The sequence below is a fragment of the Ischnura elegans genome, chromosome 12, assembly GCF_921293095.1.
Source record: "Ischnura elegans chromosome 12, ioIscEleg1.1, whole genome shotgun sequence".
Taxonomy (NCBI): domain Eukaryota; kingdom Metazoa; phylum Arthropoda; class Insecta; order Odonata; family Coenagrionidae; genus Ischnura; species Ischnura elegans.
In genome coordinates this window covers 36,514,809-36,542,306 of record NC_060257.1, presented here as the reverse complement: position 1 = coordinate 36,542,306, position 27,498 = coordinate 36,514,809, and the positions used below count along the sequence as shown (strand labels likewise).

Sequence of the window (27,498 nt, the reverse complement as noted above, 5' to 3'; positions counted from 1 at the left end):
CACCGGCGACAAATGATGCTTTACAAGATATGACGGTGTGTATTCGGCATATTTCCTTCAGGAAATCCAGTTAGAAACCTTTGCTACACTGAAGTGGACAGGTGTTACTACTGGAGAGTTCCGTCAATAGAAACGTGTAGACCTAAATCCTTACGGAAACAGTGGAAAAAATTTCAATTCGATGGAAGGCACATAATATATCACCCAGGGGCCGATTCATGGGTGCGGTCACAGGGGTCATGACCTCCCACAATTTTTTATCAAATTTTATAAAATGCAGTTATCACAAAAAACTCTTATGAATAAAATGTTATCGCTCATGAAAGAATCTACATTAGAGTATTTATTTTGTCACCCTACCCATGACCGTATGTACACCATTATGGCAGTCGGATTGTGGATATGAGCTCTCCTCTAAAAGTCAGGATAACATTAAGGGCCGTATTTAGGGTTTTACAGGGGGCACGACCCTCACAAACCCCAAAATGTAATCAATTTTTATTTATGTATATTAGTTTAATGGTTTTATGTTCTTGTAAACGAGTAAAGGAAGTGCCCATGCAAATGCATGGCTACAAGTCCCAAACGCGAAAGAAGTTTTAGTTGTATTAATAGTAGAGCATAGGACCCCTAATGTAAAAACAACGCTCTCTCCTGAGGAGTATTCCGTACTCCCCGAACCCGGTCATGAGCCCCTCAAATTTGGTGAACCGCCCCTGCATCACCGTCAACGAACTACCAGAATGCCACCGCCCACGGAGATGAGAGGGATTGATTGTGCAAAGTGCGCCCTTTAAATTTTGGGGTTCCGTTTTCCTGGGGATCTGCCGCGTCATTTCACCTTCAGTACAATATTTCGATGACTGATCAACAGGCTTCCTTTGATCACGAAAAAGAAAACAATCGGGAACAAAATAAGCCAACCCGGCGAAATATTTTTCCTCACTCACATCGTCTACTATTCGCAAATCTTGCAAAACCTTTTTGGGACGGTTATACGTATCAGTCACAAGTCCAGTTTAAGTTCCGAAGTCGCAAAATTTAAAAAGTCATTTTCACATCACACGATCACTAGCAAAAGTATTTGAAACTGCTGAGGTCCGAGGATCATGACATATTGAATTACGAATGAGAGAATATGATAGTCGGTCGACAAAAAAGAACGTAGGCGATATTTACTCAACGGCTGGGTCAACTTACAAAAAACCGCATACTTTTCAAAACAATGCAACTCGGATCAGTGTAATCTCACCTCAAAATTCCTTCGATTTATCTACCTATATACCACTGGTGCTCCTCGGCAAAAATAAATCCTGTCATTTTTCAAAAGGCAACATATAGTATACACCGATCATCCAGTATTCGCCAGTTCCAACGTTCTTGAATCTACTTTTACGTTAAACGGCTAATTTTTGAAATGTCAATCAAACGTCATCTTCAAGTAGATCTAATTGTAAGACTGCGGAGATGGGAGATTCAAAGCGAAAGCAAATCACCAGACTGAAGGAAGATTCATGGGGAATACTCAGTATCCTCCAACACAGAATTCTTTGTCTGTGCCTCCTCTATGTATTAAAGATATTTTAGATGCGGATATGCATACTGGGAAACCCAAGTGAATGAGTTCGTGCGAGGATACCTCCTTAGAAATATCTTTTTTTTAATTCTACTAACCAGCTTGGTTTAACTTAATCCAGTTAAACATGAACTTCTGACTGACATGATATATATATAATTTTATATATATATACTACTTCATTCATTCACACGGCGCCTTAAGCGCAAACATACATATAAATTCAGAGGTAAGGAAAGAAAGGGATAGGAACATGGAATAGAAAAAGGACGAGGACAATGGTGCTGTGGTAGATGGAAAAAGCCTATATGTATATATATTAAATACAAATAAATTCACAGGTAAGGAAAGAAAATATATTCAGGCCGCATTTTTACCCTGTGATTTCTGGCTTTTTTCCATCTACCACAGCACCGTTGTCCTCGTCCTCTTTCCATTTATATGTTCCTGTCCCTTTCTTTCCTTATCTCTGAATTTATATGTATGTTTGCGCTAAAGGCGCCGTGTGAATGAATGAATGAAGTAGTATATATAAATCGTTGACCATTACCTTCAGCCTCTTGTACACTCCCTTCTATCCTACATTAAAGATACATACGATTTCCTCAATCGCCTCCATTCTACCTCTCTCCCTGTTGATAAAGACATCATTATGGCCACCATCGACGAGACCTCATTATACACCTCTATACCTCATGTAGAAGGCCTTGCCTCCCTTCGATACTTTCTTGACAATCGACCTACACCTCAGATACCCAGTACTGACTTTTTAGCCGATCTCTCTCGCCTAAGCCTCACTAAAAACGCCTTCTCCTTCAACGATAAACATTATTTGCAAATCAAAGGTTGCGCCATGGGAAGCAGATTTAGCCTTTCATACGCAAATTTATTTCTTGGTTTCCTTGAAGAATCCTTCCTATCATCTTACCCACTTCAACCTTCACTTTGGCTTCGCTATATAGATGATATTTTCCTTCTCTGGCCTCATGGAGAAGACTCACTGAGCTCTTTCATTTCGGCACTCAATGAATTCTCCGAACTATCCTTTACTTCTAACCACTCCCCCTCCCGAATAACATTTCTCGACGTTACCATTTCCCTAGAAAATAAAAATTTCATCACTTCAGTCCACATTAAACCTACTAACAAACAACAATATCTTCACTTCAACAGCTGTCACCCCTCACATACTAAACAATCCCTTCCTTACTCTCTCAGTAAGAGGCCACAGAATTTGCAATAATCCCGAATCCTTGGACATTTTTCTTAATAATCTTCACCACTCCCTTCTTCGTAGAGGATATCCTGAGAACCTTCTACGTAAGAAAATCCTGCACAATACTTACAAATTCATACCAAGAAACAACCCACATATCTCTCCCTTTCCACCACATACTTCCCGGGCGTGCAGGCTTTGAACAGAATCATCAAAAGCCTTTTTCCGATTCTTTCTAACAACGTCACTACTGGAATCTTCTCTAGCTGTCCATCCTTATCCTTCCGTCGGCCGCCAAATCTGTCTTCCATTCTTAAAACGACTAAACCACTCTCAAGGTTCACCACCCGAACTAGCTCTTTACCTATCCCTTGCCAACGACCCCGGTGCAAAACGTGTGCGATCCTCATTACCCAGTCACTTCCTAACAATTTTCTTACTTTTCCGCCTCCTTCCACTCCGTCCCCCACCTGTACTACTAGTAATGTAATTTATATCCTTTTAAACAATTCCTGCCCCGCCTTCTACATTGGTTTAACCACCACCTCACTCAACCTCCGGATTAACAGCCATCGAGCTTCTTGTAAACCTACTTCCGAATCTGCTTCGCTTCCTGTCCCTACCCACGCCTTTTCCCACAATTTAGAATTTGATGATTGCTTCCACATAGGAATACTTGCCTCTCTCCCACCCTCCGCCTCACCGCTAGAATTAAAAACTCTAGAGCAGTCTTGCATATGGCTACACCAAGGGCCCACTAATTTTTATAGCCCTCTCCTCTTTCCCATCCCCCTTCCTCTCCCTACCACTTTCTTATCCTAATCTCCTCAACCTCTGGTCATCCTCTGTCCTCCTCCTCAGTCTCGAAAATTTGAAACCTTACGTGTGAGTTCTCTTTTATTTGTGTCTAAGTTTTTTTTGGCCTATCATAGTCAATCATAGCACGCTCAAGACGCGAGGAACCCCCTCCCTCACATTATATACTGATATACAAATCGAGTTGCGATCATAAGGAAAACCAAAGAAATGTTTATGGTGCCAAAGGCGTGATCACAAAAGCAAGAATTCACGCAATCGTAGGTTAATTTACAAAGGTAACCGCTCCACTATGCCTCCGTTCACGCCACAAAAGCGGAGGAAAATACAAAAAAATACTGCATGAATTTTAAAGATAGTACCGCAGAAAACCTAATTCATTGGTACATATAAACAATAAATGTTAAAAAGTGACGAAAAACAAAAACCAGAAAATGGTAGTTTAAAAAACGTCTTAAAAATCCTAGATGGCATAAAATAAACATGACGCATTAGCTCCATTAACATAAATATTATAGCACTTAAAAAATATAAATTTGGCAAGTATAGATTTCTTATCATCTAACGTAGTTCTGCCAAAAAGGAATATCGTTCAACATCCTCCAATAAAAATATATATCCATAAAAAATAATACATGATTATCATTGCCTTCGCAATCATCCGAACTCCATCCACTAGAAAAAATTGTACTTGATCCCACACGTTCAATAGTCAATTGCGAAGTGGGAACTATAAAAGAGGAATAAATCTCAAAGCAACAATAAGGCTGATTTTTTTCTACTTACGATCTACATCACTAGTATCCCTCGTCCGGGAACGCTTAGCCATCACGTTAGTAAGCACTTGTCCTCAAGCTGAAATGTTGCTGCACGCTTAACACACAAACTCTTCACAGTGCTCGAATGAGCAGACTCAATGATATCATGTTTGAAGGACTAAAGCTCCGCGCCAGACAAACCACGCCCCCACGACCAATCAAAACCACGAAGCAAGGTAAGTTCGAAAACACATGATAAGGAATAAAATAAACATCAGAGGTAAAACGTTAAATAACATGACTTATGATAAATACGATGGATCTACGGAAACAAACAATAATGTCTCGATGATGTCATGTCATTCAATACGTCGCATCGCCAAAGTATTAATTATCAAAAAAGGCTTAAGGTACCTGCATGATGAAAATGAAGATTACTTTGACAGAAGACGCAAACATAATTTTGGATATTAAATCTACTTTTTCACGGAATCGCCATACAATCTTCCATTATATTTTAATGAAAAGAGAATCTTTGTTGGGAATTCACTCACCATATTTATCATATTCATAATCGACGGCTTCTGTTCCTCCATCACCATCATCCTCACTTTTTCTGCTCATTTCTTGAGCAAATAGACGATGGAAATGTGAGCAAAACTATAGTAATATCTACACTTCTTGCAAATCAACAAGCACGAAAATCTAACTCACATTCCGCAGATTCACCGATTCTCACCATTTCCCTGTAAACAACTCCCGGTGCAACGAATACCACCTACCGGCAAAACGGTGAAGATGAACTCAAAACAATTCACAACCGATTTATGAGGTGACCAATCAAAGTTCGGGATTCACAAAAGAAAAGGTGGGAAAAGTGGGAGGAGGTAAATTAAGCACAGAATAACTGAAATTTCCGTTGGTAAACGATGGAAGAGGAATTAGACAGATTAACCAAAGGCTTGGACGAAAATATTGATGATGAAGTTACGGAAAACGTGTCAATGATCGAAAGGAGGAATAGAAGAAGATCGAGCATTTTTGCTGAAGTTAGGAAAAGCCTGTCAGAGATGAAAGAAGGTACACTGATGTCGTTGGAAAATTCGTTTTTTTTTGTGAATCCCTCTACGAGCGTATATATAGCTTTCATAATTAATCATATTGCTTTCAGCCAATAAATCTATCTGCTCTGGCTCAGATAGTCAACCGTGTGAGGAGGAACTCCTTAAAAGGTCGGTAATGTGTGTGGTGTTGTGGTTTCTCAAGCTGCCTGCTTATTTCTCATAAGTAGCTGATAAAATATCGTCTTTACAGGTACATAGACGAATTAAGAAGAGAGAGAAAAGATTGGTCAGATATCATGAAAAAGAGGAAGCAAGACTACGAAGTGACAAGCAAGTAAGACATAGTATTACTATACTGCCCAAGACTCCGTCCTGTTTCAAGTTGAGGTGATTGTGAGCTACAGGTTTGGTGCCTTCTGCTCACAAATACTCAAGTTACTGTTGCGTAATACCTATTTCTCTGGGTTTAGTTTAGTTATGTCGTATAATTGCTCCACGTTGTATATTGTTATGATTGTATTTATGAGTTCCGAGCAGTTGTGAGAGCTTCGTTTGTGGTACGTGTTGGTTATTTTCAATACATATAAAGCAAAGTATCCGACGATAGAGGCTCGGAAGCCCTTATATTTTGTATTATTTTCAATATTAATATCTGAGTAAGCGAAAAAATATTAACTGGAACAGAAACGTAATGCAAAGAGACATGACCGATTTGAAACAATATTTACAATTTTGCACGTTGCTGACAACTATAACTTGAACCATATGGACAAGTTTCCCAAGCTGCGACCTCTCATAGAGCAACTGAACATTTGCTGGTTTCTGCCTTATAGAGGAAAAAACCTGAGCACTCGATACCGAGAATATGGTGTAGGTGCTTCAATGATTTTGCAATTTACTGAGGCACTCACAAGGGAGCATCCAGGTAATTCCCATTTTGTCTTCCACAACTTTTTCACAAGCATTGCACTCCTTGATAAAATTCATTCTATGGGCCATCAAACAACAGGCACAGCGAGAAAAGATTGTTTAGACAAACCTCCTTCACTATCTGATTATACCCTAAAGAAGAAAGATAGGGGCACATTTGATTACCGAATCGATTGAAAAGGCAATATTGTTTGCAGATGGAATGATAACAGTGTTGTGACTCTTACATCGTCTGGTGTCGGCATCAATCCTTTCCAACAGGTCAGTTGTTATGTATTCTCAAAAGCAGGAAAAAAGAAACAAGTTACTCAGCCAAGTTTAATCAAGGTCTTAAATCACTACGTGGGAGGAGTGGACTGAGCTGATGAAAACATTGGCAAGTATCGAGCATCAATCTGTGGAAAGAAATGGTACTTGAGCCCTCTGTTATTCTGCTTTGAGCTGGCTTTACAAAATGCTTGGCAATTGCTAGAGGTCCGTGAAAGAGAGTGGTTTTATTTTTTGCTAAAATTCGTTTTAAAACCATGTGATTTCGGTGTTATAGAAAATCTTGGTGGTGTTATTATAATGCTTCATTTTTCCTAGGTTTATAGGCGTTTTATTATTTTATGGTACACGTTTCATGACTACTTATACATTTATTAAGCATTTTACGTAACATTTAACACAATTTTGACTACAATATTTCTGATGAAACTACATGAAAGAAATGGTTCAAGTTATATTGGTTCAAGGCATATGAATGGTTCAAGTATGTAGTCTTGGCGAGTACGATCTGCAAACGGCAAATCCCCACTACCTTATGTGCGCATACTTCGAGAGCCATTCCAGAATTTTTGCATTGTCAACTTTCTCTACACTAAATAAAGCCTTTGAAAATTCTAGGAAATATCTAGTGCTAGTGCTACTAAATGCTAGTAATACTAAATCCTAGTAAAAATGTAGTAGCAACAACAAGCTCCTCCTTTTCTTTCTTTGACTGAGTGACTGTGTGTTCAAATGATAGCTGTCATTTTGCGGGTCCCCTTTCTTTTGCACATTTACGTGTGCAACTGATGTGCTTTAACAAATTGTCACATCTTTCAAATTAAAATTGTTTATCGCAAACTTTGCACAGTAGTACTCTGATTTTCACATAAAATTGTTATCAGCTGAATACACTTGCCCTAGTATGAACAGTATCACTAGCTTTTGGCATTTAAAATTCCTATCCTTAGTTTGATGTTTAAAGCTGGAACTACGATAAAAAAGTCCAACCCCAAAACACAACCTATCACGGTGGTGTTTTCAAATTGAGTGCTGGGTAGCTACGGTATAACCATAGTACTGAATTGGCCGAAATGTTTTATGTCATGGTTTCCCTTTCGATACCCCTCACCAAGGTGTTGAGGGAAGGTAGGACAGCAGCTAGATACAACAAAATCGCTTAGTTTTGATTACAGCTGTTGCCAATTGGTCAGGAAAGGCAGGGAAAGAAGCGCACATAACAAAACATAATCGGAATCAAAGGAACTTGAAAAATTATTACCCATTTATCGATCCTGAAACATCTAGAATGAGACGCCTGAAGAATTAGATATTAGATTTGGCCAATTTCGAAATGATTTTATTTGCATTGTAGCTCAGTGGAGAGCCGAATATCCGACAATCCGTCTGCTAATAAGGAGAATCCCCTCCCCCCTATCCTTTCTGTTCCTTCCTTCCCTTCCTCCAACTGCTAACACTTCCTGCTTTCAAATAACCATACCTGTATATGGATATCATTAAACGAATCTAATCGCGCAGTTGACGGCTGCCGTGGTCACAACGGCGCCTATTTCAATCTGGCCCGGCGGTGCGCCGTCTACGGCGTGAAATACAGGCAGTGCTACATTGAGGCCGATTTCTGACGAAACGACTTTTCGCCGGCCGCCGTTCACGTCAAGACGCCGTGAAATTCAGGCCGCTTTCAGACGAGACGACTCTCTGCCACGCTGTGGGCTGTGCCGTGAACGGCGACCAGGTCCCAGCCAGCGGCCGTGTTTAAGTCAACGAAATTGTTACATTAAACCCACACTCAAGGTTTTCCTGCAACAAGTTATCCAATAATGCGTCGCGGTGAGTCACCAGAATTACTGCTCGGCTTTGACGCGTACCGGGCGCGTTAGCTTGTATTTCCGCTCTTCCGCGGCCGCGTTAAATTTCTTTCCGCACATTTTTAATTCATAATATCTAATTCTTCTGGTGTGAAAGCGCCCCATTCTAAATATTTCAGGATTGATACATGGGAATCGAAGAGAGAGGCTGTGATAAATTTAACGGCAAATTCTGTCGGAGAATTCACTACAGTGCGCGATATTACGTGGATGTGTTATGTGCGAGACTAAACAAGCCAATTGACCTTGGAATCGTAATGAGATAGAGCAAATGAACGTCGGCAGCGTTAAACAATGAAGGCTTAGGCTTTAATAGATTATGACTCATTAGATTTGATTTTTTCGCTAATCCACCTTAAATCGCAAAAAACGCGAATTCCCGTCAATGCCCACAGGTGCCAAATGGCACCCAGTGCAGTGCTGAGCCAATACTCGTGCAATGCAATTAGTATGTGAATTTTAGTGTACATTTCGGTTGACATACTTAGTAGAAGGTTTCCTCTATTATTCAGTCAGCTTGAATTGTGTTCATTGTGTTGAGCTCATATGCATCATATTTTTTAAAAGTGAAATATGTGTGAATTTACAAAAAAAACTTTGGGCGCTGACGGGTTAATTTTCCGATTTTACGACATTGCATCTCGCGAAATTCACGGAACTCTAGCAATTGGATAAAATAAACAATGTGAAAACAATATATCTTTTTTAATTACTTTGCCATGTGACCTGTCACTATATAGAGACATATGGTAATACTGCTGAGGCTTGTAGGAAAGGGAGATAATCTATGAAGTGTAACCTTGACTTATGTCATGATGGCATGAATCATACGATTGTAAAGTAAGGAAAGGAAAATCACTGTGTCCAATGTCTCAAAAATACCACTTATCAAATTACCTAAAAATATGCAATGCATCCTTGCATGTTAAGTGTTCATCTGGATATCACTCTTAACAGTGGGTTAATAAATGTCTGAATCAAACGATTTGCTTGTTATCATTGAGTACGTCATGGTAGTGGATTTGCCTAGTGTTCCATTTTTGGAACATCTCGTAGTTAATGAACGGGTGGTTTTCTATTATTTTTTTATTGCCTAAATCGAAAGATTATTACTCCTGGAGTACGAATTTCACACTTTTAGATTTTTAAATGACAATATCTATTTTTTGCGATTAAATGAAAAGTGAAAATTTTCAAGCGCGCGAAAACGCGACGCGTAAGTAGGAATGATGGGAAATCTCTCCGTACGTCGTATTTCTGGTTCCCCCTCCGCCCGGTGAGGTGACCTTGAGGCGGGGCTTAGTGCTGATACGTCGCAGGCTGCCAGCGGGTAGCCTAGTACCCTGCTGGCTGGTAGCGCTTGGCTTAAATAAGGATTATTAATACCTTATCAAACGAGGAAAACTTTCCGACCTTAGCCAGTTTTAATAAGTGATTATTAAGACATGTTTCCCTGAGCTCTGCGCCTCATGCATGCATTGGTAACCTCAGACGATGTATAACTCCTATCTTCTCGTATAGAAACTAGGTCCCTGTGACGTCACGTGGAGTGGCATCGCATGGGCGCCAATCTGGCCCTTTTCAAATGAGGATAAAAATGGACCATTGCCATTCGTCTAAACCGGCATTTATAAAACGAAATAATTTGTATATTATGAATACACTAATGGTGGGTAACGAATCGCAATTATTGCCTTTTGTTTTCTTTGATGAAGGAAACTACTACTATTGGCAAGAGAATCATTGATTTTTCTTTAGGATATTATTTTCATGCATATTTTTATCGATAATATGTAAAAATCAGGGTAAAATTCACATTTTTCAAATCTTCTGCATAAATGGGTTAAACCCAAGCACTCAGGGTGAAAGGTCAACACTCCAGCCACCACACCAACTGAATCCCTGAAAGTTTAGTCTGTGACTTGCTAGCTAACAGTGTATACTCTTTATATCACATTTATGTGGTGAAAACCACTCCTTCTATTTTCTATTTTTTCAAAAGGCAATTGAGCCCTTTTTCCTAGTAGATATACTAGAGTAATTGTGCACTTATTGAATCATGAGTTATATAATTCCCACCATTGCATTGGGGTTATTCCTTGTGAAGTGTGTCTTAATTCAACTAAATTCTTTATTATGTCTGACTTGTGAATGAAAGAGTCCTCCCTTGTACTGTATTATTTTTGGTTTACCGTTACACGAAAGCCCAGGTTGGTTGCAAGTCCATATGCACTTGCTAATTTAACCAGATAACTTGCCAGGAATGTATCTAATTAATACTAATGGCAATAGATATTATGTTAGTAAATATTTGTTTTTGATTAAATCTTTCATGATAATAGCAATAATAATCTTCTGTCCCATCAACAAACATGTATTCTGTTAATGCCTTCTTGTCATTTTCATTGAAATTTTACAACTGTCTATGTCCATATATGTACTACCTCTGAAGCCATCTAAATAAGCTTGTGTTGTGATGGCATCATTTGTCAAACATTATGAGATTGCTAAAAAGATTTAGGCGTGCATTATGGGAGATTTGGCTGCCTGAGTGTTTCCTAGCATTATTTAAGTCCTTTTTTTTTTTTTTTTGAGGAAATGATTTCCATGTAATACTTCTCTGTAAGGCAAAATTTCTCTCACATATTATGAATTCAGTCATTCATTCAGTTTGTAATTCTATCATCATACAACTCTTCATTTTATTTCGTATGCTACTAAAAATTGTAAACATTTTGTTTAAGTAATATGTTTTGATTTTCTTATGTCATTATTTTTCTTGACAGAGAAATCAATTACCACCGCCAAAAACGACGTGCAATGACTGAGAAGGAATGTCTTCCGTTCTTAGAAGATGACGATAAGAAATACCTGAGAAATCTTCCGAATTTCTCCAAAATTGCAAAAAAATATCATAGACTAACGATAAAGAATAACACTTTGGAGGCATTGAAAAGATATAACGCCACATTGGGTGGATTGATGCTGGATTTGGTTTGTGAAGATCTTGAGGCTGCAAAAGGCACCATTGTACAGTATTCTGTGAATCAACCTGTGTGACATTTGTTTCTCGTAGTAAGAAACCATTTGGGAAATGAAATCCTATTTTTTTCGAAGATTACTCAGCTATCTTGTCAACCCAATAATACTTCTATATTGTTATAAAATAAAACTGGAATAGTTATTAAATATGTCAAGACTATTCTAGTTCATTTTTATAAACCATGTCTAAAAATATGGATGCAATAATTTTATTTATGGTTATAAAGTATATTTATTTTTGTAAAATACATTTCTTGACGCAGAGCTTAGTGCAACATTATAATATAAAACTGCATTCTTGAGTATTGAGATCAATTTTTGGTATACAAGGCTGGCTACCCTTAGCATCTGCAAGGAATTCACAATCAAAAGAAATATAGTCGTTCAGTATTCAGTTCAGTCTCTCCAAAGATTTTTCCAATTTCTTTGTTTAACAAGTATATGAACTTCAAGAGATCATGAACAACATTGCCAGGGAAAAATCATCTTTAAGACTTCTTCCAGAAAGTCTATTTGATAATCATTCCCATGATTACAACCTTTCACATATTGCAACAAGAAAAACAGGGATGGATCACGAGCATTCCTCAGTCACAGATATTTAATTTTTATAAACTTTTAAGCAGTGCAGTACCTGTTAAAACTTAGTACTACAAATATTTTAGTACTCGTGGCTTCACAACTTATATGCTTTAAGATACAGCTGAAAATTAACGACTAGAAAATTTAAGCTGAGCATCATATTTGGTGAACAGCACCAGAATGGATAAATATAAGATGCACTCAGCTGATAATTGTGAAAATAAAAACTCAAGATGTAACAACCCTTTGCCCTTATGTAAATGCACTCACAGAAGTTCGTTTTTCACCTCTTAGTTGTCCTTCAACAGATTCCCAATGCATTATGGGAAAAAAAGGCAATGTCCTATTGCTCAATTTCATAATGAAGGCAGTGAATATGATGGCAGTGACAATATTTCTGGACTGAAAATATTGATGCTAAATATTCCACAAATTTCTTTTTATCAATTAATCATGAATTATAGTACTTTTCAACTAGTTTCTTGACAGCAAATGCCTTATCAGAAAAAGATTCATCACATGAATCTTAAAATGCTCATCGAGGTCCAAGATGAAATGTAGAGGTTCGCCTTTTCTGAGCTTTCTTCTCTCTTAAGGCATGATATTCCTTGCGTGCAGAGCTCGAGTGAAGCTCCAAAATGTGATTTACTTTTCTAACAACCTGTAACAAAAAATCATGGATTACATAAACAAGTACTATCAAACAGGAAAGACGGAGGAGTTACTTCGTCTTGCAGCATTCATAAAGATCCATATTTTCTCCACTTCAATTAAAATTTAATTTTAAATTTGACACATTTGTTTAAACATACAAGTATGTGTATTAACGTGTTGATCTACACATACAGAGGTAACAGGTTGTGAATATATTTCACTGGGTGGATTGCTCGAAGCAACATACATGGCTACAATATGTCTATTCATATTACTAACCATGTATACTATACAAATGTGTATATATATTTTTTTATGGAGGTATATGTCAAATAAATTGCCATTACACCTTCAGCTCACAATTTGCTCTGTAATGTGAGCACCATTAGGGCTTCAGATTAAGATATTTTATTCATTCGCTTTGACAATTCCGTCTGTAGCCCATTTTCCCCCAAGAATACAAGAAGGTGTAGCCTTTACTTAGGTTTTCCAGGGACCAGACCAGCAAAAAATTACGTTAGTCATATCCAGTGGTGAAAAGCCCACTCAGGCAGGACTCAAACCCACCACAACAAGTTAGCAGGGGAGGGATTTACTCTGCCACCACTGGAGCCAATATGTAAAAGTGTAAGTACACAAAAAAAATAATCATGATTTTTTTGTCGATTGTAAATTGAACAAATATTATAAAAACACTTTATAGCAATATTTCATTCTTTGACATGATGATTCTTTATATTCAAACAAGAAAAAATCAAGAGTTGAAATTTAGAAATTAAATTTTATTTCCGTCCTTTGAATGGTCATATCAATGAGAAAAACATCGTCAATATGTGCATAGATAATTTGATTGACTGGCCCTACATAAATAAAAAACTCATTACCTGAGTAGTCAAGAAAAACCTCACAATAATATTCAAGTAAAAAAATGGAGTAGTATTTGTCTCCTTTCCCGTAACTCATTCACTTAAAATCATAAGAAGCAATCAGAGCAAAATTTTGCAGTAAGGTTCTTGATGCATTCGGTTCATTCACAGGTTATGCAGGGGATGTAGTACCATCAAGTGGGGTCCTCTTAGCAACCAAAAGTATCTGTCAACCTCTGAAGGTTTCCTTTAAGATTCGCTACGGAAGTTATTATTAAAATGATATCCTTTATCCTTAACTTAAACTCCTTTTGCACTGTCCTTCCACCTCCATTGATTGAGGGTAGCGTCGTGCATTTCTGTATTTGTACCAGATGATGTCACACAGTGATGATACCAGTAGAGCAGAGGCGGATCTATAGGGGGGCTATAGCCTCCCCCCCCTTGGGTATCCAATTTACACTAGATAGAGTGGTAATTTTGTTCAGACCCTCACTACTGTTGACCCATCCCTATCCTGGATCTGCCACTAGTAGAGTAAGGTTTTATACATGAAAATTTACCAAGTTTTTTTCTTTCTTTTCAACATTTGTCCTGCATAAAAACTTATTCATGAGTTAAACTAGTAAATTGATAAAATAAATGCCAGTCATGATTTTGAAACACTTAGAGAAAAGAACAAAAAATGTAAATATGTTAGCCAAGGAGTTCAGTTTAACTTCCCTTTTAATTCAAAGTGATATGACAATTAAAAACAAATGAACTACCTTACCTGTTCAGCTGTTTCATGATCAGCTTCAAAGTCATATCGTTTGAAGCGAGGTACAGGTGGTCCATCAACTTTCAGCACAAGGCGAAACGTTGAGTATCGGCTGTGCTTATCAGTCAAGTCACATGCAGCAATGGCTGTGGCAACATGGCAGATTGAAGCAGAGGTAGAAGAGGTTGTGGCAGAGGGAACTGAGGATGAGGAGGGAGAACTTGAGGAAGACATTCGAGAACGACGAAGTGACCAAAATCTGGACCCCAGTCTTTGTTGACCAATCGGATCCACTTCAATTTTTTCCCCTGAAATGCCTGAAAGAATTAAGAGGTAAATAAGTTTTTAAGTCAAAATACATTCTACTACAATTAGGGGTAAAAAATTGAACTTTGAGGTGAAAAATACTCAAATAATAAAAGAAAAATTTTAATATTATGATAATTTCTATAACTTTTTTTTTAAAGTAAGTGTAAAAATAGTAAGTACTCCACTTGATTGGCAAGTAAACAACTGGGGATAAGTTTTCAAAACAGTCTAATATTGAATATTTATCAGTACAAATGAAATCGTAACAAGCCACTGACAACCCAAAAATAATTGCTGCTTCTATGATACCAATAATTCACTTTACAGAATGGAATATGGATCACATCACAGCAAGATTAGGAGAATATGATCGTGGCCAAGTGGGTATTGAGCTTCACTTCTTACTGAGCCCAGATGAAGCATTCAGACACCCCAAACAAAGAATCAATCAAATATGAGGTGTACCAGGAAAGGGAACTGGCCCCACTACAGTGGCGTAGCCAGGGGAGGGGTCCGAACTCCCCCTGAAATATAAAATCACAATTATTTTCTTTCGTAAAAGAAAACAAAATATTGAAAAATTATGAATTTACCAAATATTTCTTTAACAAATGAAGTTTTTCGATTATGAAAAGTGTTCAAATTAGTTTAAAACCCTATACTTAGTACCCTGTTTTTCGAAAATTTCCCCCCCTGCTTTTGGACCCCCCCTGAACAAAATTCCTGGATAGCCACTGCTCCACTACCCTAAAAGTGTCAACTAAACAACACCTACAAATGAAAAACTACACAATCCTACTACCATAATGGGGTCATTCACCCAGCGATCCACACCGGCAGTTATTTCAAATTATTTGGTAGATAGAAGGGAAATATTGCGACACTGAAAAATAGTTCCTCGATCATCCGCTTCTTCATTACTTTAAAATGAAAAATTGGATAAATTTCCGCCCACTTTTCATGAGTCTACGACTTCACTGGAATTTTGGCTCATAAACTCATTCAGAGAGACCTGATTTATGACAGAAAGTTTCGTTCAGTAAAGCGATATTAGAACACACCACTTTGGATGGATGTGCATCCCTCCACTAAGTACTTGAGTATAAATTGGGTAATCTATGAAAAATCACTGGGATTTGAACCCAGATCCACAAGGTGGGAAGCCAACACCATAGCCACTACATCAACCTGATACCCAAATTACAAACTCACTGAAAAAGATGATAAAAAGCCTGAATTGCAGGATCATTTTTTCCACTCCTCAGAGTTGTAGCTCCAGCTTTTCAGGGACCAAAAAAGAGATCACTCAACACATTTTTTTCTGAAACATTTAGTCATTCCGCCATCCCTTATTCCATTACTTTTTCCTTCACTTTCACACAACATTGCCGAGAGGTGTTGCATACACTATCACTGTGCCACAGTAAATAATTAATCAAAACAGTGACCTTAACCCCTGCATAACTAACCTGCCCTGGAATGATGAGTCTAGCTCGTCATGAACTTCGGATACGAAATCGTGCAAAGAAGAGAGTAACTCATCTTCAGATTTTGAGAATTATAGCACAATTAAGGGGGACACTATAAATTTTTGAAAGTTTAACAATGTTAAAATATCTATATTGTACATATAGTTTCATGATTCATGAAATATGACGCATTGGTAGTAATAAAATGATTTTATACGAGTAGCGATAGTTGTGTTCTCGATGTATTTAAAAAGATACTTCATCATATGAAATAATAATCACTTTTTATTACACTGATTACAAGCTACAAAATATTAAATTCATTACCTACCATTCCATTTAAATAGAACCACAGGAAAAATAAATAGAGGATAGGAGCATGATATTCAGAAAATAAATCCAAGAGGAAGGGGTTAATCTACTCTTGCAGAAAACAGAGCATAATGCAATGAGAACAACTGTGAAACATAAATATTGCTAGAGCATTTATTAATACAAATAATGGAAGATAATTACCAAGATGAACTTCAGTTCTAACCCGCATCCTCCCCAGTACCAGGACTCGAAATGACTGATAAAGAGGTGCTTCCAAGGCAGTCATGTGACCCCTCATCCTTTGCTGGTCTTCTTCCTCATCAGCTGTTTGATGAAGCAAAAGATTTGGCATTACAATAAAGCATATGAAAGTCATATAAAAAATTGAAAAGGAAAAATTTCTACCATCTTAGAAAAAGAGCAATTATTGGCTTCCATAATGAAAAAACTATTCACCCTAAGTCTTAAAAATGGCTAAATACATAATCTTATCATAAAAGTAATTAGAAGTTTACCATACATATTAATTTTTTAATAATAACAAGACTCAAAAGTGCACTTGGAAATCATCAAAAAGTTATTTTTGTAACATGCATTTTCTCAAATTGATAGTTGGGTTCGCCACAAGAAGCTCCGGTCTCTTTGTTACCAACACTAATAACAATAAACAGTTAATAATAGACACTGAAAGTGAAAATATTGATTTATGACTGTGTAATGAATTCCTGAACTAAAATACATGTACAAGAGTTATCACATTCATGTAAACTGCCTTAGGAAAAACTTAGGTACTAGCTTCACCTAATGGCAATAAATGCAAATTCCACTGCCGTTCACGTGACAGACTTGAAATAAATCACATCTGCTGCCATGCAAATATTAGCGCTGGAATGGGGTTCACCTTTTGGTAGTAGCTTCTTGGAAACCCATAATCCCTCCTGTTGCCATCCTTGATGGACAGCAAAGGCCTAACAACTAGCATTGTGAACCACAGTAAAACTGGGATATTAAGGAACCTGGATGATGTAGTGGTCTGCACAGAAGCCGGGAAAGTCAAAAGTTCAGTGGTTCCGTCAGGGTAAATTTTCCCCATGGCAATTTACATGAATTTTACAACGGCTCATGTGGCAGCCTTGAAATATACCACAGGTTATCATATCATCATGAAGAAGAAATATTTCAATTTTGATGATTACCTTTCATTTTTGATTCATGGTCCCGTGAAAATGGTGAGTTCGGCAGATCCCTACAGACAAAAGAAATCATAAATAAGTCAAAAGTCACCATTAGACTAATGCATGCAATAAAACAGATGTCACATTAAAAACGAACAGATATTGGCTAATAAGATTATGGAGACAATCTTAAATTTTTTTACAGAGCTTTCCTGCTAATTTACATCTTTAGTGAAATTATTTTCACTCTCTTCTTGTGGTTGTTCATTTAAATTGCCATTAATTCAGATAATCATTTTCATCCTTTGAACCGAGTATCGAGAACCAAGAACAGATGGGAGAGACCGGTAACGAGAACCGAAAAAATTTAAAAACAGACTCATCCTTAGTATACAGAAAAACAAAAAAATTATTTAAAAAATAGATTGTGACACTTCATGACACTACCTTTTTTGTAGTCTTGAACATTACTAATTATTACGTATTTTATTTATCATCCTACCATTGAAAACAGTGCAATAATGGCCTACCAGAGATGAAGTAAAATTTAAAAGGATGGGTTGAAGCACATATTATGCCTAATTTACATTGGAGTTCTGTAAGACTTTAAAAATTAAATGTACACATACGTTCATCCCCTGGCTAGGGGAAACCTACCCCAGAATGACTCAACCTTCTGTTGGGCAGGTGAGGACTTTACCCTGCTGCCCTTGAGGCCAAATTATTTCAAAAAAAAAAAAAACAAATTAAAAGAAACAGTTTGAACCCTTTTTTACCATTGCTACCGAAAATAAACACCTTGCACTTTTTAATAAAATCATTGGTTTTAACAAATACTTAAGGGTCAGTATAGACTTAAAATAATCCCTGATTGAAGACTGTTGAAATGAGACTTGAGACAGTTCACTAAAGGCCTACTGCGTGGGACTTATGACATTTTTGTCAGTAAATTAGAGGCTTAATACAACTAAGATTGATTTACGTGTAAATAGATTAGTGTAGTTAAGCTTTTTGCGTCATACAACTGGGAAAGTCATACAACTCAAGGTCGTAAAATTAAATGTGACTTCCAACAGAAATGCAAATATTTACGCTGGGAAAACCCACTTTTGACCAACAATAGAGAGAGTCGTACAACTGAAACTGAGGTTCCACTGTAATTAAAAACTAGGGATGTGCGAGTAGTACTTTTTGATCCTAAGTCGAGTTGAAATTTCTTGCAACTATCTTGTTGAGTCGAGTATGGCAATTCCTGAAGTAGGCAATACAGTAAAGCATGCTCCAACATATTTTTCCATTCCCCTAGTGAATTTTCTATTCTGAATGCTTAGCTTCATCTAAAAAGGAAAATGCATATAATGAGGAAAGTTGATGGTAATTGTGTCATAATTAAGAATTGTGATGTGAAATAATGGGAAAAACCGGCATTGCTTGCTACAAACTAGAAGATGCATTTTTTCCATAGAAATCCTAACAATTCTCACATATTAACTCGGTGTTTGAGTAAAGAAACTATGGTAGAGTGTAAAATGCCCGATGCAGCAGTCCACTCCGATTACACCGTCAGTTCGGAAGGGGTCAGCCACCACGGTCAGCTGATGAAGAAGTATCGGTGCCCATGTCAACCACTTTAGTGGTTGTTTGCAACATATACAAAAGCTGTAACTTCTAGGCTAAGGCTTTATAACGACCAATCGACTTTAAAACCAATAATATTACATGAGTTTTATGATAGCGCCTCCTGTCAGCAGATTTCTGAACACACTGGCCTTGACAACTCTGATAACAAATCGACTTGACTCGACTTTCATATTACTACTGGAAGCACTCGAGTCCAGTACCAAATACTTGACTTGAATTTTTGAGTATTCGCACATCCCTAATAAAAACACACAAATAAGAAATCGCACACAAGCATGCAGAAAAAGAAATACCGTATTTCTCCGAATATAGTCCCCCCCCCCCTAATTTTGAGGCTTCGGTTTCGGGAAAAGTTAATTTGAATATAGTCTGCCCCTTTTACCACAGGCATTTTTGGAAAAAAGGGGGGACAATATTCAGACATATACGGTACAATAGAAATCAATTGCAATGGCAGGGAAGCCCAAATATCCATGGCTTCCATTGATTTTTGCCACATATTTTTAGCTTTGTTCAGAAAATTGATCTATCCGTTTCCCATTATACAGTATAATGAGTAAAAAAAATCATGTGACTGTATTCGAATCAAGGGATAAATTGCTTCCATTGATTTTTGCCACATAATTTGAGCTAGTTTCGTGATGAAAACCAAGGAATCAATAAATGTAATTCTTGATACTTTTCATCATTCAAATAATTTGATAAAACTTGGAAAAAAAAAGTTACCCTCGTGGCAATGGACCAAGAGATGATGGATTTTGAGGGTTTTTTCCACCTCCTTCACTTTTTCTTTTCATCCTCTCCTTCTCTTCGGCCTCCTCTTTCTCAACTTCAGCTTCTGACCGCTCAACCAATGCCAAATGACGAAAGCCAAATTTGGCAACTATTTCTCCTCTATCCAAACAGGGGAAATCCCAGTCCACTTCACCATCATCTTCAGCTATATATAATCCATAGCGATCCACCTTTGGTCTATATTAGCAGTGAGAGAACGTAGAAAATTAACAGTATATACATAAAAATAAATACAGTGCAACCTCGATATAACGACACCCCACGGTGCACTAATAAACACTCGCTATAGCGAATTGTCGCTTTACCGGAGGTGGAGCAAATAATAGCCAATATACCTGTTGCGAACAGATATACAGGAACAGGAGTGGTGCGGCGACAGATAAACATCTATCCGATAAACGTAAGCATAAATCCAGACGAAAGGCAATGTTTTTTTGCATCACTAAATTTTCTTACTCAAATAACGACTAACTATTCAAACAATTTATAAGCGCCGCACTGAATAAAAATCATGCAAAGCATTGTTTCGTCAATCATTATATTTATCGAACGACAGTTTACCACATAAATTTGAGACTGAGCACTCCATTAACTTCATTTCTAACAGATCGCTAGCAGTTACAGAGGTTAAGGAGTCTTGATGAAAGTCTTCCGGCGGTGAAACCCTCGCTATGGCGAGAGCCAACGCCGAAAGGGTCTCGTAAAAACGAATTTTTTAACACTCTTATTATAGGGTCAATTGACGGTGCATCGGCTATCTCTCGTAATAGCGGGGGTGTCGCTATAGCCCGTACTCGCTTTAACGAGGTTCCACTGTAGGCAATATCATTTATGCACTGTGACAAATATAGTTTAAAACATAATAACCATTGGTCATCAATCACGAAAGAGCTCTCCACATTTTTGTAGTATCTGAATGAATTGCTTTGTAATTGAGTTTTATTTTTAAAAACTTGTTTGGCAATCATTATAATTAATAACATGCATTAGTAAAATCTGATTATTCAAGATTCTCCTTCCCTCGTGTACTTTCTGCGCAATCGCAGTATTCTGTAGATCTGTTTCTTCAATCCCCATGCACAGAGCAAAATCCAGAGGGGACTAAGTCAATTAAATGACAGCAGAACCCTGGAATATCGATTTTGAAACCTAATCTCAATTTGATACTCCTCACCAATCCCAGATCCGCAGTCACATCCCTGCCCAGCCACAGATGCACAGTTTTCGGAAGCAAGCGCCGATATTTGCTTTGTTATAGTTTTTTTGAAAAATTATACACAAATGCTCACGTAAAGGCAAACACACCCTCTTGCACTGTGAAATAAGACTCATACATATAACCTTGATAATGACACTACGTGTCGAAACCAGGTCGGTATTTTGTAAATAAAATTGTGTGGAAATTTACCATTTTATTTTATTCTCATCAATGAGTGCTCGTTATAGCGAGCAATTTTTCAGGGAATAAAACTGTGCATCTGTGGCAGGGTAGGGATGTGACTGCAGAATAATACCTTGTGCACACAAATACTCTATTACATTACATGTAGGTACTTACAAGAGAGAAGTTGCACCCTTATGTTCAGATGCATACTTCCAGCAGACTAGACCGACCAGATCTCGAACCTTAGCAGTGGCCAATACACTTACTTCCAGGGGGTAGTCCCTCTCAGAGGGAGAAGCCATGGTTATAAATATTCTATACTGACGTACAGCCATTCCCACTTGAGCCTGTGCAGAAATATAACAAAATGAATAATAATCAAAAAAACTCTAGCTTCACATATAAGTAACAATGAACTCCATAATCATGATCATCACTAATAATAAAAAATAAGAACCTTTTGCATTTAAAAATTCCGAATAACATAATTAGCCAAAGCCACAAAGTGTCAAAATCTTACACAATTTAGAAATAAAATCAATTTTACAAACATATATCTCAAAATTTGGGACAGCAATAATTTGTTTGATGGAGGCAACAGTTAAACAAAAATTAAGGATGGTCAAATCCCTAATCTATGAATTTGATCAGATCTCAATTTCATGAATTAGATAGAACTTGAACAAGTCTTAGATTCCCAGCCCCACCTCTGGTAATAAACAGGACAGGTTGAATCTCCATTCCAGGATTCAACCACATCTCAAACATATGAATTTGACTGAATTTTTTAATCCCTGCCCATTATTTAAAAAAACAGAACAACCTTTTTGTTTAAATGACTTCTTCTTAAGAAGAATATTTCCAATATAACAGAGAAAATTGGAAATTATCAATGTACTTACACTTCCATCATACTTAGCGAACTCTACAAAAGGACTCTGCGGCAATGCCGGGCTCTTCTCCAGCTGCTCAGACAAAAGAGATTTGCGAACTTTGGGGACAGATTTGTTGAGGATAACATTTTCAGCCTTTTTGGGAAGTTCCTTCCTTGTAAACATATCCTCTCTGTCTTCCTCTACAAAAAATTAATGAATAACATCAATATTTTATTAAAATCCACTAGTTGGTACGTTCTTTTCATTCAATGAAATTAATTTGGTACGACAATACGATCAAAAGTCAGTAAGGATATCTAGTAAGGTGTCAATTAAGTTACAAGTACTCTAGTTTAACGGTTCAACAAGTCTAATAGACTAATACTATACACACAAGGCACAAGTATTGAAATAAAACTCACAGGGTATGTGTAAAGACAAAAGCTTAGAGTTATCCATCCTCCTCACTCTTACATTAGGGAAACAACAAGAGCTAAATGGTGTACATAACATTTGGTTGATGTCCAGCCTTGACTACTCAAGAATGAGAAATATTGATAGTCAAATGGGGAGGAATAGGTACCATATTTTTTGGGTGGCAAGCCAGTCAGTGTAGCTGAAAGACATTTTTTTAAAAGACATTTTCAGAAAGGTAGCCTACTAACCTGAGCACACATGAGTGAGTGAAAAGTTATATTTGCTCATTTTGGGATGCATAGCCATCAGCATAATAAGTAACATTCTTCCTCGCATGAAAAGTTCCATAGCCAATATTGATTCTCATTTAAATACCACCTCTCTTGACTCCTAGCCTAAGCCTTGATGAAAATCATGATTCACTATGCGAAGTTTTTCAGGTTTTCTAGAGCAATATTTTCTTCGACATCTCCATTATAAATTATCAGGTAAGCAGGTGTTTTTAAAGGTTTGGTACACAATTTGAGAAATGAGAAACCAATTTGAAAACCCTGCTGCAAAGCTTACAACGAAAACCTATGGATGGTCGAAAGAAATTCCTTTACAGGTTTCAAAGCCCTCATTGAAATCCCCACCAAAGCAGCCAGGGGCAGATTCAGCATCAAATTTGGGGAGAGGTCATGACTAAGGTTCAGAGAGTATGGAATATTCCCCGGAATAGAGGGGACTATCAGCGAAATGAAGTCCCAATTTATGCCCCCTTTAGGGTTAGCAAGCTAAATTTTAGGATCCCGTCAGTACCTCACCAGAGGTGAACATGGAAAAGATTGCACGGGGTTTTTCACTCCAGAAGGTGTGCTAAATTTACTGCTACCACTGGGCATACCACGGCATTTATACTGCAAATAGTAGTCGCATATCAAACTTGGGGAAACACGAAGTTTTGAAGGACGATATCTGGTTAATAGTTAACATCTACCTTGCCGAGTAATTTCAATTATGCAAAGGGCTTGATTTTTCAGTAATCATCTTCAGATGCTATAACAGCACACTCCCGATTATCCAGGCTAATGATGGGGAGAGACAGCACTAATAATCGGAAAACACAGATACATAACACAAACTTTCTCTTTAATGTCTTGTAACGTTCATAATAAACGTAAAACAAACAATGTATTATTACTTATGCACTTATTCTATTATTTTAGAGTTATTCCCGGACTCATTGAGAGCTTTCTTTGCCTTACCGCAATCTTTTTAGCGGTGATAACATGATTGTAATTTTGCGATGCATGCATACTGCTCCATATAAGACCTGGTTTGAAAAACCACACAACCTTGCCTGCGTGATCATGGATACAGAAAAGTGGTTTGCACGAACGCTTCAAAACCACTGCGAGATGTTGGAACTACACTGTCAAGCATCACACAACGTAGTTGCGTCTTGCACAAGTTACCCGGGTTGTAACTGCTGCGGAATGTGTATCCGTGATCACGGAGCGCGGTTGCACACAGCGAATCTTGGAAAATAGGAACACTGAGCTCCCATGAATGCAGCTAGTATGCAATCGCTTCCATTTCACGAAGGGGATTCTAATGGAAACAATAAACCCGGTGTATCCTATACTTGAAATACAGTAATTGCAGTGATTTTGTGTCCGATTTTATTATTTAATAATGATCGCAGAAAAAAATTGAACAATAGTGAAACTCATGCACGGATAATCCTCAACACGGATATACTGCAGCCGGATAATCAGGAGTCTGCTGCATAAGGATTATTGCAATAAAAGAATATATTGGTGTTAAAACCTGCGGTTTAAAAAGTTAAAACGAGCGTGTACATTGTTAGACTAAATGGCGGATAGAAGAAATCGGAAATGCTTGTAAAAGAAGAGCCCAAAAAAAGAGGTAAAGTGGAGGAGCGCGTTCACTCCGTGTTTCAAGCAACGAGGCTACGAGCGAGGGAGCAAGGGACGAACACGTCTGATCTTATTATCTTACAGCGCAGGGATTCCCTCGATTGCTGCTCAATCTCTTCGGAAGATTCATAATGTGTGCCATGCATGTTTTGCCTTAAAATTTTCCATGGCTGAAATTCTATAGCAATACTCCTTCGAGAGTTTATAAGAAAAATTGTTCGTGAGTACGTCAAGCATCGCAGTGCAATGGCGTACGTGAAGAGAGTACCGGAACTCTTTCTACTCCCTCTTGTGGGACGTTGCATTCACGAAAGCATTGATTTAAAATTTTGGATTCGGATTCAATTCCTTCAATGAATTTGGATCCTAAGTATAAGGTGAAGGGCATTATCTGAAGACACTTGGATCTGAGATATCCGATGTGACAATCCATTGTAAGCATCATAAGGTTAAGATTACAAGTGAAAACCTAATTACCTTCGAGCCCCACACATGTCGTGTAAATTTAGCTGAAATGCAGCTTAAATTTTAACTATTGAAATTGGAAATTTTGATAACTGTTGTAAGTCCAGGCGGTCCAGGCATACATCTGTAACACTACCCGATAGGATAAAAAAAATGCAGCAAAATTTTTTTTTTCTTTAGTTCCGATGCTCAAAATAGGGGTGCATCTCTTACACGGGTGAGTCTCTTACACACATTTATTCAATGAAAATTCCAGTAGAGGAAATTAAATATCACTAAGGCATTGGAATACTTATTGGAAGAGACCAATCCTAGCTTTTGCTACTTGACATCAGAGTCAGTTTTGTAATACATAGATCCACAACAGTGCATTGGACAGAGGTGAACCATATTTTTAGATAATTGAAGGGTACAGTCAATTAGGCAATAAATATGTAAAAAAAAGAATCAGTGACAGTTTTCAGAGTTGCAGATTGGGAAAATGATAAGGAGGAAAAGAAAACTGTCAATAATGTTGAAATTACAGTAGCAAGGGGGGAGGGGGGAATCACTTGGCAGTGTAGGAAGCAGAGGGTAGTAGGGACATCGACAACTAAGTCAACAATCATATTGCTACAGGGAAAGAGGTTGGTGGTTGAGAAATTTTCTAAATGAGATAAGACTAAGTTGCTTTGTGATGAATCCTATATTAATTTTGCTGATAGTAAAGGTGCAATAACTTTGGCCAAAAATAATGGAATGGCATCAGATTTAAAAAATTGACTTAATTTATTGTTTTTTTTTTTTCGAGATGAAGTGAAATATGGTATTGCAAGCCTTTGTTGAAGTAATAATGTTAAAATCCAGTTGAATTCCCAAGTTTTTAGTTTGATCCAGAGATGACGCAGCGATGCCGTTTTCTGTAGTCATGTATGTTACTAATGGAGTCCACAAAAGAGCAAAAACCTATAAAAAAGAAAAGGCTAGCATCTGCAGCTAAAAAGAGTTATCGTAATGTTTCTTTAATAAATTAATGTGTTCAGAATAATATTTTCAATAGCCTTAAGTATACCTCCTCTGAGAATAAATTGGCTGATTTAGTGACCAAGGCTTTGCCAAGTTCAAGAATGAAGTTAGGAAGGCGGTCAAATAACTAGAGTAATATCACATTGCACCAGGAGTGTACCAAGAAAGTCGGGAAATCCTGTGTGCATGTGTAATTAACTATTATTCATGCTCCATTCACCTCAAACGATACATAAGATTAAGTCATTTACCATGAAATCAATTTGGTATCTGAAAATGCCAAATTCTTGGTGATGGTAAAACAATTTCGATTTGCATCAAGAGACGCGAAGACAAAGGCCTGTCCCCATACATACTTTCATAAGAGATTAGGTAATTTGATGAGCAACTGTAAACATTATGCCAGCTTAACGTACACTATGTAATTAAGAAATGTGAATAACGACCTATACCGTACATAACATAATTACTATGGCAGGCCTCTGTCAATTGACACAATAACTTCTAAGTGCATGTGGTATTTATCGTTTATTTTAGCATTCCACCTTGTTAGTTGAAACATAAGGGCATTCTGCAGCAAATACCCACCAAAAATAAGAGAGATTGTATGTGAATGTAAGACAAACATGCTCTCACTCACTGACAACGTTATGAAGAAACACTTGATGAAATATCTAGAAAAGAATAAGTTGAAGGCGTACCTGATATATTTGGGTTATATTCCCACTTAACATGCCGAACTTTCGCCGCCTTCCTACGCTCCTTGTCCAGCTGCTCCAAACGTTGAGCTGTATTTGATCTCAGTCGATGACCGCCAAATCCCAACTCTAAGAAAGATATGAATTAATCACTCAAAATAATGATACTTGCTAAGAATATATTTCACTTAACATACCTGACTGAAGCTCAAATGATTGGGCCAATAGATCCATGTCATCCCCATCATCAGAGTCCTCTTTCATTCCAGGATAACAATCCAGTTTGGAAAGGTTAGCAAGTTTCTTCGGAATTTCTTCACCTAGCATCACCATCTCGCATATTCCGGTGTTGTCCGACGACACAAACGAGTTTTGTATGTGAGACAAAAGCCAATGTTTGTTGTCATATAACGCCATAATAACTAACTGAAGTCAACGGGTAACAACGACTTTATTTCACGATTACGCGTAAAAACGACGCATTTTACGATGATCCCAGGCACCTCATGGAAATGTCTGGGTGTAGTATGTAAAGGAAAATCCAACCACTTAACGAATGGTATGTCTTGCACATTCATGTCCCAACCTTAGGCAACTTGCCGGCACCGCGTACACCACATTCATGTCCT

General features: G+C 37.5%; 3 protein-coding genes across 7 annotated transcripts in view; 1 reads left to right on the top strand and 2 right to left on the bottom strand.

Moving 5' to 3' along the window:
- The window catches only part of LOC124169275 (choline transporter-like protein 2), a 125,070-nt gene extending 119,967 nt beyond the window's left edge, over nt 1-5,103 (bottom strand). For 2 of the 5 annotated variants that reach the window (XM_046547840.1, XM_046547839.1), the window contains exon 1: nt 4,921-5,102. In XM_046547840.1, the coding sequence (XP_046403796.1) occupies nt 4,921-4,990 (70 nt within the window). In that variant the 5' untranslated portion in view covers nt 4,991-5,102. Of the gene's footprint in view, nt 1-4,394; nt 4,518-4,920 lie in introns of those variants that run through there. The other 3 variants (XM_046547837.1, XM_046547841.1, XM_046547838.1) reach the window with 3 other exon arrangements.
- A 99-nt stretch (nt 5,104-5,202) lies between these two features.
- LOC124169279 lies at nt 5,203-11,697 on the top strand. The gene is made up of 4 exons (XM_046547845.1): nt 5,203-5,446; nt 5,538-5,598; nt 5,681-5,764; nt 11,282-11,697. Exons 1-4 carry the CDS (start codon nt 5,296-5,298, stop codon nt 11,553-11,555), a joined length of 570 nt encoding a protein of 189 aa, XP_046403801.1. The 5' UTR covers nt 5,203-5,295; the 3' UTR covers nt 11,556-11,697.
- A 33-nt stretch (nt 11,698-11,730) lies between these two features.
- LOC124169277 (stress-activated map kinase-interacting protein 1) lies at nt 11,731-27,488 on the bottom strand. The gene is made up of 9 exons (XM_046547842.1): nt 27,067-27,488; nt 26,873-26,998; nt 22,390-22,562; nt 21,662-21,834; nt 20,035-20,280; nt 17,689-17,738; nt 16,694-16,816; nt 14,412-14,716; nt 11,731-12,780 (listed from the first exon to the last, which is right to left on the bottom strand). Exons 1-9 carry the CDS (start codon nt 27,284-27,286, stop codon nt 12,655-12,657), a joined length of 1,542 nt encoding a protein of 513 aa, XP_046403798.1. The 5' UTR covers nt 27,287-27,488; the 3' UTR covers nt 11,731-12,654.
- Between the last annotated feature and the right edge of the window lie 10 nt (nt 27,489-27,498).